At 36.8% G+C, this 14,170-nt stretch overlaps 1 protein-coding gene across 1 annotated transcript in view; it reads left to right on the forward strand.

Moving 5' to 3' along the window:
- The window catches only part of SLC12A2 (solute carrier family 12 member 2), a gene marked incomplete at its 5' end in the record, with an annotated part of 59,187 nt that overhangs the window by 17,222 nt on the left and 27,795 nt on the right, over positions 1 to 14,170 (forward strand). The window contains 9 exons of the mRNA XM_029959934.1: positions 1,121 to 1,240; positions 2,978 to 3,053; positions 3,658 to 3,753; positions 5,265 to 5,404; positions 6,045 to 6,155; positions 9,112 to 9,220; positions 9,671 to 9,798; positions 9,887 to 9,971; positions 14,015 to 14,163. Coding sequence (XP_029815794.1) covers positions 1,121 to 1,240; positions 2,978 to 3,053; positions 3,658 to 3,753; positions 5,265 to 5,404; positions 6,045 to 6,155; positions 9,112 to 9,220; positions 9,671 to 9,798; positions 9,887 to 9,971; positions 14,015 to 14,163 — 1,014 coding nt within the window. The remainder of the gene's footprint in view (positions 1 to 1,120; positions 1,241 to 2,977; positions 3,054 to 3,657; positions 3,754 to 5,264; positions 5,405 to 6,044; positions 6,156 to 9,111; positions 9,221 to 9,670; positions 9,799 to 9,886; positions 9,972 to 14,014; positions 14,164 to 14,170) is intronic.

The following is a 14,170-nucleotide window of genomic DNA, read 5'->3' on the forward strand; positions in this document are numbered from 1 at the left end:
GCATCAGGAATATAAATAATTTATTAAATACCTTACCCTAATTCTTCTTCAGCATGGCCCATACTTCTTGAAAGCATTGTTTGGGTCCATTCTATTTTGTGTTTTATTTAGCAAATGTAGGTTCTGCCCTTTACCTCATTGGGATTGAACCTCTAATGGTTTAAATGTTTTCTAAGCCCTCTGGTTTGCAGCCAGCTTCATTATACACTGCTTGAACTGGTTTGTTAAATGGTGTTCAGAGTCTTTCTAGGGTTTCCATTCTTAATACTTGTTGCCTTGGATAATTAACATACTTTGCTTAGAGTGCTTCTTACAGATTTCTTACAGCAAATGTAGAAACTATTTGACTTTAAATGCTCAGGTGTTTGCTTGGCTTGGCAAAACAAAACTCCCTTTCAAGTGTATATAGACATAATTTTTAATAAATATCAGATAGTTAATATTTCTGCATTGTGAGGTTGGGAGTAAAATTGTAAAGAAAAGCCCTGAGTTTGTCCATGGGACTGATGTTTTCTGCATCTATCATTCTTCCCATTTAAACCGGGAAAAGTGGGAAGAGATTTCTCTTCCCTCCTTTTCCCTGAAAAGCCAATCTCCCACCCTTCTTTCCACCAGAGTCACCTTACAATGAATAGTAGAATAGTTTACAGAGAAGTGAATAATATATTTCCTGAAAATTTGATCAAATGACAGGTGGGTCTGAACTGCAGGAAACACTACAGCTGACATCAGTAACTTGTGGTAGAACAGTAAATGCTTCCAAGATTAAGAAGTAAAACCTCTTGTGCTGTAGAAGTCAATGCATTTGAAATCTTCTAGCCATTTTTCTAAGAGATTAAGTGTTTGTTTTTTTAGGGGATGTAGAACTGGTTCTTGTAAATACTTACTACAGTGGCTTCTAACAGTTTGCTCTTGTAAGTTTGTTACATTCTTTGAAATCCGAGATGTGCGTTGTGCAAAAAACATAAAGGAACAGCTCAAAACTTCAGCTGCGTCATTCTTTAATTTTTCTGTTTATACAAGTAGATGGGTTGGTTTTTTTTACAACATAAGTATCACATGCGCACTCCACTCTTTCAATCACATAATATATTAACTTTTTGTTTGTTTGTTTTCCAAGGAGCCTTTTGAAGATGGCTATGCAAATGGTGAAGAAGGCACTGCAGCCGGGGAAGCAGCTGTCACTTACACACCTGATAGCAAAGGGGTGGTCAAATTTGGATGGATAAAAGGTGTATTGGTAAGTTTGATGTATTATACTTAAGTTTCTTACAGATATAATCTTTCTAATAATCATCTTTTTTGAGAGGTGTTGTGATAGTGCAGTATAAACAAAAGATTATATGTATGAGAGATGTGAAAATAATTTTAGGAAGGGTTGCTCCAACTTTACTGAATTTTAAGGAAGTAAGTACTTCAGGACTTCAAGTTTTTAGGGGATTATGGTTTCTTAGCACATTTTAGAGTTTAAGTTGCATAATTTCCAAGAAGGAAAAAGATCATGTTCAGTATTCATATGTAGTAAAAAAAATTTATGAATTTTAAGTGACAAATGTAAATGGAGAGAATACACTTAATGTGTGTCCACTTTGAATCGGGACTGCGTGAAACAAAAAATAATGTTTTGAGGAGAATACCTGTCTGTATATAACAAAACTTGACCAGGGTTAAATATTTAAATTTTGTTGAGCATGTTACAAAAAGTCATCTTCTAAGCTGTAGAAGTCTTTGACACTAAATACAATGTAGTAATAGTGAAAAAAACTGATTTGGAGTAGTGAAAAATTATGGGTTGCATGGGAGTTTTTTATTACAAGTACATAATAATATATTTTTAGTATTTTGGCAAAGAGAAACCATGGTTAATATGTATTCTCCAAAGCTCTAAGAATTTATAGTGCTGGCTGCAAACAAGGCAGTTGGTTAAAACATGCTGAACTCAAGCATTCAGAATACCTAACTTTAGTTCAGCTAATTTCCACTGTGCATTAGTAACTTCCTAATAAGTCTTGAAGTAGCTACATTCCCTACCTTGAAAGAAGGAGAGTGTCTGTGGTAGCTGTGAAACTCAAATTCTGTATAGGACTATTCTCGTAAGCAATGTTCTGATATTTAAGAGTTACAGGGTAAATGTTGCTGAAGGTTTCTTCCGAAGTCAATTTAAAATTTTCTAGATGGATGATCTCATTTTTAATGGTTTGGAAGTTATAGTTAATATTTCCTAATAAGCATAAGCTGCGTGGATGAATATTTTCAGCTCAGGTGATCTGCATTTAGCAAAAGATTTGAAAACTTCTGTGGTTTGGAGAAGGTCTCCCTTCTCTTTGCAGGATTGATATCCTATTGTTTAGGTAAGAGAGAGACCCAAGATTTGTTTTTATTTTCCTGTCTAAATTCTACACAGTGCAAACTCTACTTTTATTGGGAGCTAAGAGTTTTAAATGCAAGGATTAAAACAACATGCAACCCTCCATCCTCTTATTGCGCAGCAGTTGTAAGACACAAAAGTTTTAGGAGTGAGAAGTTGTAGCAGTTGTTTTAGGATATTGCTTCAGTGCATTTCTTTTTGAGAGAGTTTTGTGGGAGATCTGAACTGGGATTGTAGACCTCACAGTCATAGTAGACCTGTGTCTTGTTTTTAGTTATGTGTTCTGTAGTATGCATTTTGGATCTTGAAGGTTAGGGTCTAGATTATTTTTATTGTTTGGTGAAGATATACTGCAAGTGTCAGATATTGAATTAATCTTAACTTTATCTGTGTTCAAGGTAGTAACTTCTAAATTTTATTTAGGTTCCTTTTTTTTTAATCAAATGTTAACTTGTCTAATAACAGAGTCTATTCTTGTGATATAATTTAAAAAGTGGTGAGGAAAGACAGCAAGATAATTTCAAGAATGTTAAAAACTGAAATGAAAACCTAGTGAAAATGACTGCAGATGTAAGACCTAACCATTGTAAAATTTCTGTTTTATATTAGGTACGATGCATGTTAAATATTTGGGGGGTGATGCTCTTCATCAGACTATCATGGATTGTAGGACAAGCTGGGATAGGTACGTGTACTAATGCTGTTATTTTATTTCACTGACGTTTAAATGTGATCCAAAAGAGGTGTTGATCCTGAGCTTACACTCCAAAAGGAGTAGAAAATGACCTTGATATTGCCTATTTTTATGGTAATTTGCCCTTATCAAAACTTGAGGCACTTACTTAGACTTTTTTGTTTAGGTATAAGGCATGTAATTTAAAATGGGCATTTTTAATTCTTCAGTGAACTGCAGAGATAAACTTTTGATCTCTGGTTATTGAAATTTGAGTATAGACCATGTAGCATATAAACAATTCTTTTCAAAGACTTGCCTTAGTATTGGACTGCACAAAATCTCTGATCTGCAAAAGGATTATGTTTTCTTGAAGCTCGGGGATGCAGCTCTTACCTTGCTGATTTAAGAGAACATTTACCCAGTTTTATTTGTATCCTGGAAACTTCTCTTTACAAAAAGGGAGAGGAGAAGCCTTTTACCTGAATGTGTGGAATCATGCACAGTAAATTTGTGTTGTTTTTGCAAGATCAGGTATTTAAATGGAGTTAAGTTGAAAATCTGTATTCTTTAATACCACTGGGCTTACACTGTTTCCCCCCCCTTTTTCCAAAAGGTCTGTCTGTCTTGGTGATTGGAATGGCCACTGTTGTGACAACTATTACAGGCCTCTCTACTTCAGCAATAGCCACAAATGGGTTTGTAAGAGGAGGTAACCCAACTTTCATAAAGTTTTTAAAGCTTTCCTCACCGTGAAGTGCACACTTTACGGTTGCTGAGGAGAAGAGTCTTCTTTGTGTTCTGTATTTGACTAAACAGTCATATAAATAATGTTTATTTATCAACCAAGCAGTCACGTAAATAAACAGTCATGCTAACAAAAAGTCAATAGTTAGCCTGCTAATTTGATCTGACTACTGGCTTCTTTTCCACTGTGAAAGAAACATTATTCTTAACTTTCAGAATACAAAGATTTTTAGGGATACATATCCAGGAATAATGGGGTCTTAATAGTCTCCTGCATCTGCACTGTGCACATATGCTTGTATATGTTCATGTCCTAAAATAAATCTACATACAAGTAACTCTTCAAACGCTTGGTTACCTCCAGCTTCCCTGAGATTGATGGTTTTCATTCTCTTTCATGGTTTATGTGCTGTTGTCAGCAATTCGTATAAATATTTTTGTAAGTGGTTGGTCTAACATGGTCAGACTGCTTCATAACATACAAGACTGTTACTAGTAGAAAATGTGGTGGAATTAAAATAGAAACTTATAAAACTGTCTTCATTAAGGTTAAGAATGAAGAGAACAAGCCTCAGTATCACAGAGTAAGCAGATATAATGGGAAAGAGCAGCGATGAGTGTTAACATTATGTCAAGCTTAGTTTCTAAATGCCTTTTCTTCTTTTTTAATTGTATTGTGCATATCAGATTTTCCCATTCCCATGGGAGCCTTTTTTTAGTCTCTCTTGAAATAAAGTACTTCATTGGAAAATTTAAAGTGCCGAATGGGCAGCACTGTAGAATAAAATCACAATTGTTTCTATAAAAATCTTATACTGCAGTAAGATTTATTTTTTTTTTATGTTACATAAGGCATTGAGAGTGTGGCCAAGCTGGCTACATACATATGATTTGCACAAGAAGTGTCAGGCAGTGAAATTAATGATTTCCATACTCAATTACTTCAGACTGAAGCTGGAGGACTTTGCTGCTTCTAGAAAGCTTAGCTCTAAATTTGAGGAATATGCCTTTGCTACATTTTCTAATGCAGAAAACTCCTTTAACACAACAGAGCTTTAAGAAACAGATCTTGGAGGTTTGGGACTTTAGTGGGCTTATTACAGTTGGCTTTGCCAGTTTCTTGATCTATAACTAAAGAAGATGTTTAGCAGCAGAACTGTACACAAGGGCTTTCAGCAGTTTGAAGCAAAAAGCCCAATAATACTGCTGTTTGTTTTACAATTTGTTTTTTTACCCAGAGAACTGGTTACATAGCTGAATAATATGATGTGGTGCATAAACTGTGGTTCAGATATATTTCTGACACTTAAACACGTCTGTCCCTAAAATACTGAGTTTAGGGTTGTTTTCTAATACATCAGGGAAGGTACAAGAATAAGTAGATTCTGGTTCATGTAAACATTAAATTGCTGATGACTGACTGTTCTTTGGCTCTGTCATGTGAGGTTTTTTGTCTTTTGTTTTTCTTTTTTTCAGGGGGAGCATATTACTTAATTTCACGAAGTCTGGGGCCAGAGTTTGGTGGTGCTATAGGTCTGATTTTTGCATTTGCCAATGCTGTAGCAGTAGCAATGTATGTTGTTGGCTTTGCAGAGACAGTTGTGGAGCTACTCAAGGTACACGGATGATAGTACTTGTATTGATTACACTTTATGCAAGTTTGAGCTGTGATCTAATCCCAGAATGGTTGAGGTTGGGAGGGACCTTAAAGCTCATCCCATTAAACCCCCTGCCATGGGCAGGGACACCTTCCACTAGACCAGGTTTCTCCAAGCCCCATCCAACCTGGCCTTGGACACTTTCAGGAATGGGACATCTACAGCCTCCCTGGACAACCTGTCCTAATGTTTGACCACTCTTGCTGTGAAATGTTTCCTCCTTTTATCTAGTCTAAATCTGCCCTCTTTTAGTCCAAAACCATTCCTTCTTGTCCTGTCGCTTACTACAAGCCCTGTCCAAAAGTCTGTCCCCATCTTTCTTATAAGCCCCCTTTAAATATTGCTGGAGCTTTCTTTTCCCCAGTCTGAAGGACCCCAACAACCCCAGTCATTTCCATTTAGAAGATGCATTGATGTAAATACAAGGCAAAAAAGCTATTTACTTGTATCCTTAAAGGGAATTTAAAATTAGTGAATTTGTGGTATAGAGATTAGCTACTAATAAATGACAGTAAATAAAATGCTATTCTGTAGATGTGAAGATAATTACCTGATGAAGTATATGACTGTGGGTTTTTTTTTTTGTTTGTTTCATTAGGAAAATGGAACATTGATGATTGATGAAATGAATGATATCAGAATCATAGGGGCTATTACAGTGGTTATACTGCTGGGTATTTCCATTGCAGGAATGGAATGGGAAGCAAAAGTAAGGAACCCCATCTTTTTCTTTTATTCTCTGCTTCATAATGCTGATTCCATTTTTGTACCTCGGTTATTTGACTTATATTTAATATATTTAGTGTATTCGGTACTGCATGGTGGTATGTTAGAAGTCAGTCAGTTGCTTTTTATGTAATAGCTCCTGGTTTGGCACTGGCATGTGCAGGTCTGGACAGCATTTCAGTTCTTAGACCACTTCCCTTCATTGGAAGCTTAAGCATATATGAGAACCTGAAATCCATCATGATCTACTCTTAATGACACTGCTAAGTAAGTTAATGGTATTGCCCTCTTCTGGGCAACTACAGCACAAGAAGAAAAGGTAAGAACTTTAGCATGGGAATTTTCTCCTACTACAGACTTCAGGTGAGTTCTGTGAAAAGTACAGGAAGCCAGTCTAAAGCTATATAGTTTCTGCTGACTTAAAACCAGTGTTCTTCCATTCTCTTCCATTCTCTCCTGGTTTGGTTTTTACTTGGAAACAGCCAGACAGGGAGATGCATTCACTGGGCCCAGCAATGAGAGAGGTTTTGAATGCTTTTGGTGATGAATGTGTAGGAGGGTAAACCTACTTCCTTCATTTTGCTGTGGCTGCAGTGTCTTAGTTCAATTCTTTGTTGGTCAACTGTTCATGAAAACAAACAGTTAAGAATTCTTAGAGTACCTTAATATAGAGGTTGCCTGATTTTTTTTCTTCTTGGCATTATTAGGCAGTGTAGTTTGCTTTGTTTCCTGCACCTGGTGGGCTTTTTCTGAGTATCTGTCCACAGTGTGCTCAAAAATAATTGAGAAGAGCCTCTCACAACTGATACTTGTGTCACTATAACTCCTATTTTCTGCACTGAAGGAACTTCTTCATGAAGTGTTAAGTTTCTTATGCTCCTGCATCAAGAAGATAATGATATTCATAACCAAATGAGAGTTTTTTGTCATGGTTGCTTCCAGCCCTAGAAATAGGAGTCATAGAAGTGAGTGAAGATCTACTACAGGGAGAAAAGAAACTTGCAGAAATTGACTTTGGCATGTACTTTTAAACTGAACTTCTGTAAAAACTGTTTACATTTCTCAAGTAGTCCTTCCCTGTCTGTAACCTTGAATTTGTAATGGTGTCTTTATACACCCAGCTTTGAACAATGCTGACCTCCTTACTCTGAACTGTGTAGTTTTTCCTTTTAACGAATTAGCTGTTATTTAACTCTGTGGCCACTGCAACTTCAAGTCACAGGAAATATCTTGCTTTTGCTGTGTACCATGAGCAATTATATAACGATTGCTTGCATGGAAATAGCCCTGTTTAGTGTTTTTATATCAAACGCAAATTGTGGTATCACTACAGTGCCGTCCTTACTAGGGAACGGGTAGCTTTCCAAAATCCAGTGCTCAGTTCAGAAGTCAAAGCTTGTCTTGGTTTCTGCCTCATGGAAGAGGACCGGTGGGAGCAGTGATAAGCAACTGAACCTGTCAAACGAGCATTTCATGTGGGCTAATGTACAACTCAGCATAGCAAAACACTCATGCTTTCCTCTTGATTACGGTATCTGTGATGTTCTCCTATGCTTTACCCACATCTTAGAAAACGCCTTGGAAAGTGGAACAGGGGGAATCTATAGTAATGCCTTTGAAATAGATCTAAAAGCTAAGAGAGAGTGGGGTTCCAGGGAAGTCTGTTTTGAAAAATGGCTTTTCAGAGTTTGTGATCTCTTACTGCTCAACTCCTTGTGTTACAGGAGTGTATTGTGTTAGAAGCCCATTCTTTCAGTCTTTTGAATTTAAGGAAAATACTCAGCAAACAGCCCTAGCTTAAGGGAGAAGCCTGGGTTTGTGACTGGAAAAATCCAGTAACTTGTGACAATTGCTCTGTGATAACTTCATGTTGAATTCTCTGGTTTTATTGAAGACTTCTGTAAGCACCCAGCTGAATCCTCACACCTCTTCCCTATTCCTGACGCTTTACAAAGATTTAGGTTCAATGGACAAAGTGGTTTCTTCAGGTGGACTTTTAAATCTGCTCCAGGACATTATGCTCTGTTTATCATTGTTCTACCTTGTTTTCTTGGGAGGCTGTGTGAACTGAAAACTTTGACTTGTAGCAATGAGCAATGCCACAGTGCTATTGCACATTAATTTCTGATCCTAGGTGTGAAAAAAGTCTATTAATAGCTTTCCCTATGCCACTGGCACATGCCTTTCTAAGGAATCAAAATAACTCAGAAGATAACCGAGCAGTGTGGTTGCTTACTTAAATGTAGAACCTGAAGTACTTCTTCAAAGTATGTATTTATCTTTATTCACACTTTGGAGGTGTTGGATGGTTTAAAGTGCTTTTTTTTCCATTTGTAGGGTTCTGTGGAAGAGTGACTAAAAATCTAGGTTGTGATCAAAGAAGCCTCAAGAAAACTAGAAATTAACAACTACTTGTTGTAGTCTGCAATTCCATAAATAAGTGTTGACAACATAAGAATGTAGCAAAATAAGCTAGTTCACTGCATAAAGTAGGGAACCAAAGCTGTTTGATTCCAGATGTAATAAAATTTTTACTAAATATCACATACTGAAGTATAAGGCAAAGTATTATGATCACGGTTTATAAGGCAATAGCAGCATTTGTGTTGCACTTGGCTATTTTCATAGCCAAATTTGCTCTGGAAGGCCTATATAGAGAGAAAATAGTTCATTTAAGCATTCTATTTTTAGATGTATGACTTCGAGGGATTTGTTAAAAATGAACTTTTGATTAGATATTAAACTTGGAAATTATTCCTATTTGTTCATTAAAAATCTTTGTGCCAGTTCTCTCCAGCTTTCCTTATTTATTTGTGGAAAACATGCTGATAAGACTAAGCTGAATTTGGAATCAAGCAAACATTTACATTTTAGAGCACAACACTTGATACTGTGAAGAGAACAAGTTCTTCTGGGTGACTGCAGTCATTATGTTTCAGGCACAGATAGTCCTGCTGGTGATCCTCATACTTGCTATTGGAGACTTTGTCATAGGAACATTTATTCCTTTGGATAGCAAGAAGCCCAAAGGATTCTTCGGTTATAAAGGTATGCTGGAACAGTTTACAGTATTGCAAACAGTACCTTTTTTGCAAAAAAGAAATAGGCTGTTAAAATTAAGTTAAATATCTAATATAGGTTATAGTCCCATTTACTATAGAGTTTTTTTTGTTTCCTGATTCTTTCAAAGTTTTGCAGTTTTGTCCTTTAAAGCTATTGGGCCAAAACTTGGTCCTGACTGCTTAATATTGAATATATTAAATTTAAAAAAATTGTATGATACCGTAAGTACTTTTTCTGGTTATAAAAGCTCTTTAAGTTTACTGTGTTAATTTTACTTTGAGTCGAAGTGATAAATAAGGGCTCAACTGTTCTGCACTTAATTTTAAGGTCATAGAGCTGTGACTTTCATCTTTTTCATGGGTCTAATAATGGCTGGAATGCTTTAATACTGTAACTTCTATAAAAATAGTGATAGACTTAAATCTTTCCCTACAGCTGAAATATTTATGGAGAATTTTGGACCAGATTTCCGAGAGGATGAAACTTTCTTTTCTGTATTTGCTATTTTCTTCCCTGCTGCAACTGGCATACTTGCTGGTGCAAATATCTCGGGGGACCTTGCGGTGAGTAGTGGATGAGCAAACACTGTTCACGACCACTGGAGTGTGCATTTATCTCTGTCATCACTGTCCACTGACATTTTTCTTTCAGGATCCTCAGTCAGCCATACCTAAAGGAACGCTGTTGGCCATCTTAATCACTACATTGGTTTACGTAGGAATTGCAGTATCTGTAGGTAAATAGAGAATGTTTTTAACTTTTATCCTTTCACGTTCATTCTGAGGATGTATTTTGATGTGGTTGTATGTAATTTATTACATAAAGCCATTATGTAATTGACTTCCCTGCACAGGAAAGTAATAGCCAAAGGTTTCTAATTTTTACTGTTGGAAATTCAGTTTTCAGCTGGTTTTATAATTTCCTGAAATATTTTCCTAAGACTGGTGACTGCTTCAGACTAAAGATAACAAAAGACACCATATGGATGTTTCCTCATTTGTTGCAGTTATTTATGTTAAAGGATTTACAGTTTAGCAGTGGAATAATCCCTGGGTTAAAAAGTGTATTTTCAGGAAATACTCACTGAACTAACACCTGTATTGGTTTGAGGATGGTAGTAATCAGCCACTTCTTGGAGGGAAGGAAGCACTTTCGTGAGGATGCTTTAGTTCACCAGCTGAGGGAGGAGACTGAGTAATGCCTTAGTCATCCACTGTCAGAAACATCATGTTCAGAAACGTGTTCTTTGGATTTATTTTCATGGGGAAAGAGGAGGAACAGTCATAGACTAATCTGAGTCTTCTACAGTTTCTCTTCCCAGTGTTCCTCTCCCCACAATGGGTTGAAATTCTCTGTAGAAGTTGCGTTGGAGTTGGATACCAGTTTTACTCTAGAGCAGCAGTGGTTAACCATCCATAAAAGTAATTCTAGTAACCTTAAGATTGTAAGATTGTAATTGTATCTTGCATATTTCTTGCCTGTGGTTGGAAATGTTTTCATTCGTATCATATAAACTACTTTCTGGCAGCAATAATCAGTTTTCTTATATGAAAGACCTTGTTCTATCATAGCTGTGCTGCCTTTTGAATTAAATTCTCATTTATAAGAGTACCACTGATCTTACCACTGATGAGATTTCCTTTTTTAAGATACCAATCTTGCTAGCCTGCCTTTGTTGGCTAACACTGGAGTGTAGCTCTGCCAAATAGTTGCTCTGTGGTGATTGTGTTTTATGCAGCAATAATGGCCTACACTTATTGCCTAATTAGATTGACTGCATAGACCTCTGCTACCAAATTTGAATACTTTGGAACTTCAACCCACATGAGAATAAAATGCTTGTTAATACTCACTTGTTAATGGAATACTTTGATCATCTTCCAAGCATGAAAAATGCAATATAAAATAGTGACAAAACAAGCAGTTTGCAAAACCAACTGAATGGGGAATTGTTGGATGCTCGCTAGAAAAGGGCAGCAGAAGTCAGCGATTATAAGTGAAATTTGGCTTTTTTTCAAGGCATTGAATTAGGCATATTGGACAAATACAAATACTTTTATCCCTTTTCCAGAGTAGTAGTAAGCAAGTCATAAACTTTGAAGGGGCGGAGGTTGCTGAGCAGTCACAGCTGAAGAAGATGATGTTCTGAACTTAGCTCAGTATTTTTATGTTCTGTAGCAAGTACGAGGTTTAAACTGAATAGAAAAGGCTTGAAAAAAGGAAAATTGCTAGTCCCGCTGATACAGCTAGGCAGCTATTTCAAGAAGATAATAGCTGTGAGGAGAAGGTATGCAGTTTCATATTTTAGCAAAGGACTAGTGCAAACAGGCAAGTGGCAGGAGGCAGATGTCATAGGCAAATTTGGCATCAGAATTCTTGAAAGATCCATTTCAAAGAACAACATTAATTGCTTTAAAAGGGAGGGAAGCACTAATAAAAAATAAGCCAAAGTTCTGAGTAGGCTCAAGACGTGCTTCCTGTACTTTGGAAAGTAAAACTAATTAACAAGAACCTAACTGTAGATGCTTGTAGCAGTGGTGAAGTTTAAAATTCTGAACTACAGTCTAAGGGACTCAGGATGGTACCTCTGGAATTCACGTAGTTAAGGAAATATGTGATATAGATGGTCTTTTAACCTTCTCAGGCTTATAGCATGGCAAAACTTCATTTGACTTTGGCAGGAACGTGCTTATAAATGCCTGTGGAAAGGGGAAACACTGTTTTTACCGGAAAGAAGACCTAGAGGTTCTCACGGAAAATATTGCCAGAACTGTATAAATCAATAAAACTTTTCTGAAAAAGCATTAAATACAGTGTCCAGATTGTTACTTAGATTTAAGTGTCTTCTGCTGAGAACAGAGCCAGCCCAGCTGGCTTATGTTCCACATCCTTTCGTAGTAAGGCCCACATTAATTCCTAGTGCCATTATTCCTTTCTGTCACACTTTGAATCTGTGTCTGAAAGTCCTGCTAGCCAGTTGGATCTGAACTATGAAAAAATGAGGCAGAGAAAGGTTGTGATAGTGCGTGGTAGGTATTTAAAAGGTTGCTCAACTTACTGGGCCTGCCACTGCAATCTGTCACCAACAAAATGTTACCTACAAATAGTTCAACTGGGAACTGTATTGTCCCACCCATTATATACTGCTTGAGTGTCTGCGGCAAATACTTGCGTGGTGGAGAAGAAACATTTTCCTTTTACAGAGCTTTTAATTCCATTTAAAACAGAAAAAGACAAAAAAAACCCCAGCTCCTCCACATGCTTACAAAAAGCATAAGACAGGTGATGAATATAGGAATTTTGTGCTGTAATTTAACCAATTGAGCCTAATTAAGTAACTAAAAAAGAAATCTGAGGAGTGGAAGGATTAAGTAATATCTGTCTAATGGGACCAGGTTTTACTGTGGACTGTTAAGCAAGTTCTAATGGCTGAGAAGCAATCTGAATATGGTATAGGTAATTAGGAATTAATTTTACCAATGGAAGAGAGACAATTTGCATAGATATCTAGGAATATGACTGGAGAAAGTTAAACTTGCAGCACATCTCTGCCCTTCCCATTTTGCAAGTAAATAGTTTAGGTCCTCAGGTGTTCTGGTTGCCAGAACCTCCTTGTCATTCAAGTTGCTAAAAGATCAAAGTAAGAGAATTTTATTGACTGTTGCTATATAGACTTTTTCTTCCCAATTCCTTTTTTAATTCCTGTTCTTGGAAGTATTTGCTGTGTCCAAACAAACGTTTGACTGCCTCAACTATTAAACCATAAAATATTAAATAATACTTAGTCTGCTCTAATTTTTATCCTATATGAGACAAGAAACCTTGATGTAGAAGGCTTATGGCCTTTTAGTACCTTTAGTTATTTTTCTTAGTATTTACAGGCTGAAATCATGTGTCTTCACCATTCTCTTGACCAGCAGAAATTATAAATAATCATAGATGAACTGTAGATAGCAATTAATGTGATAATTATTTTAAAAATGTGGAAGGAATGGTACTGTGTGGCTTTGTTTTTCACCAGGAAACCAACTCAAAATACCATGGTCACATGGGAGATGGCTTGTTTAAATGTTGGGAAATGGCTTGCAACAGACTTCATGACAAACTGTTCAGGTTTTTTTAAATTTATGAGCCATATTGACTGGGGAAAAAAGTAACTGCAGCACTCTGTACACCTGTCTGCATACATCTATAGATACAAAACAAACATGCACTCCCATAGAATGGCCTGGGTTGGAAGAGGACCTTAAAGATCACCTCATTCCAACCCCCTGCCATGGGCAGGGACACCTTCCACTATGCCAGGTTGCTTCAAGCCCCATCCAACCTGGCCTTCCAGGGTTGGGGCAGCCACAGCTTCTCTGGGCAACCTGTGCCAATCCTGTCAAATTAAGTGTTGGTGCATAATACTCACTTCAGTTCAAAAGCTGTGTGGAAACTCATTTTTCAAAGAAATAGTATATTAGGCTGAAATCGTGCCATTAAATTTTTGCAAGTCTGTTGACATTGTTTTGCTCTGTGCTGAAACTTTTCTTATTAGACTCAGATTTATTAAAAAACTGAAGGTCTTCTCAGGCAAGAGAGCAGTTAGTTTGCTTTTTTGGTATGTTTTCTTCATGGTAAAGATGTGCTTAGTACTGAAATGTGTTAAAAATAACACTGCATTTTAATGTTGCTCTGTGAGATAGTGTTTACATAAAAAGAGAAATGAGCTTGACACACGTCCTTAAGTTCAGGTTCAGTTTGTTAATGCCTTTTTTATTGTTGTGTCCACTGTAGGTTCCTGTGTTGTGCGAGATGCCACAGGGAACATTAATGACACCATTGTCACCGAGCTGACAAACTGCACTGCTGCAGCCTGCAAATTAAACTATGATTTCTCATCCTGTCAGACAAAGTGTTCCTATGGGCTGATGAACAATTTCCAGGTATAAA

This window comes from Manacus vitellinus, unplaced genomic scaffold, assembly GCF_001715985.3.
Source record: "Manacus vitellinus isolate BGI_N305 unplaced genomic scaffold, ASM171598v3 scaffold_23_pilon, whole genome shotgun sequence".
Lineage (NCBI taxonomy): Eukaryota > Metazoa > Chordata > Aves > Passeriformes > Pipridae > Manacus > Manacus vitellinus.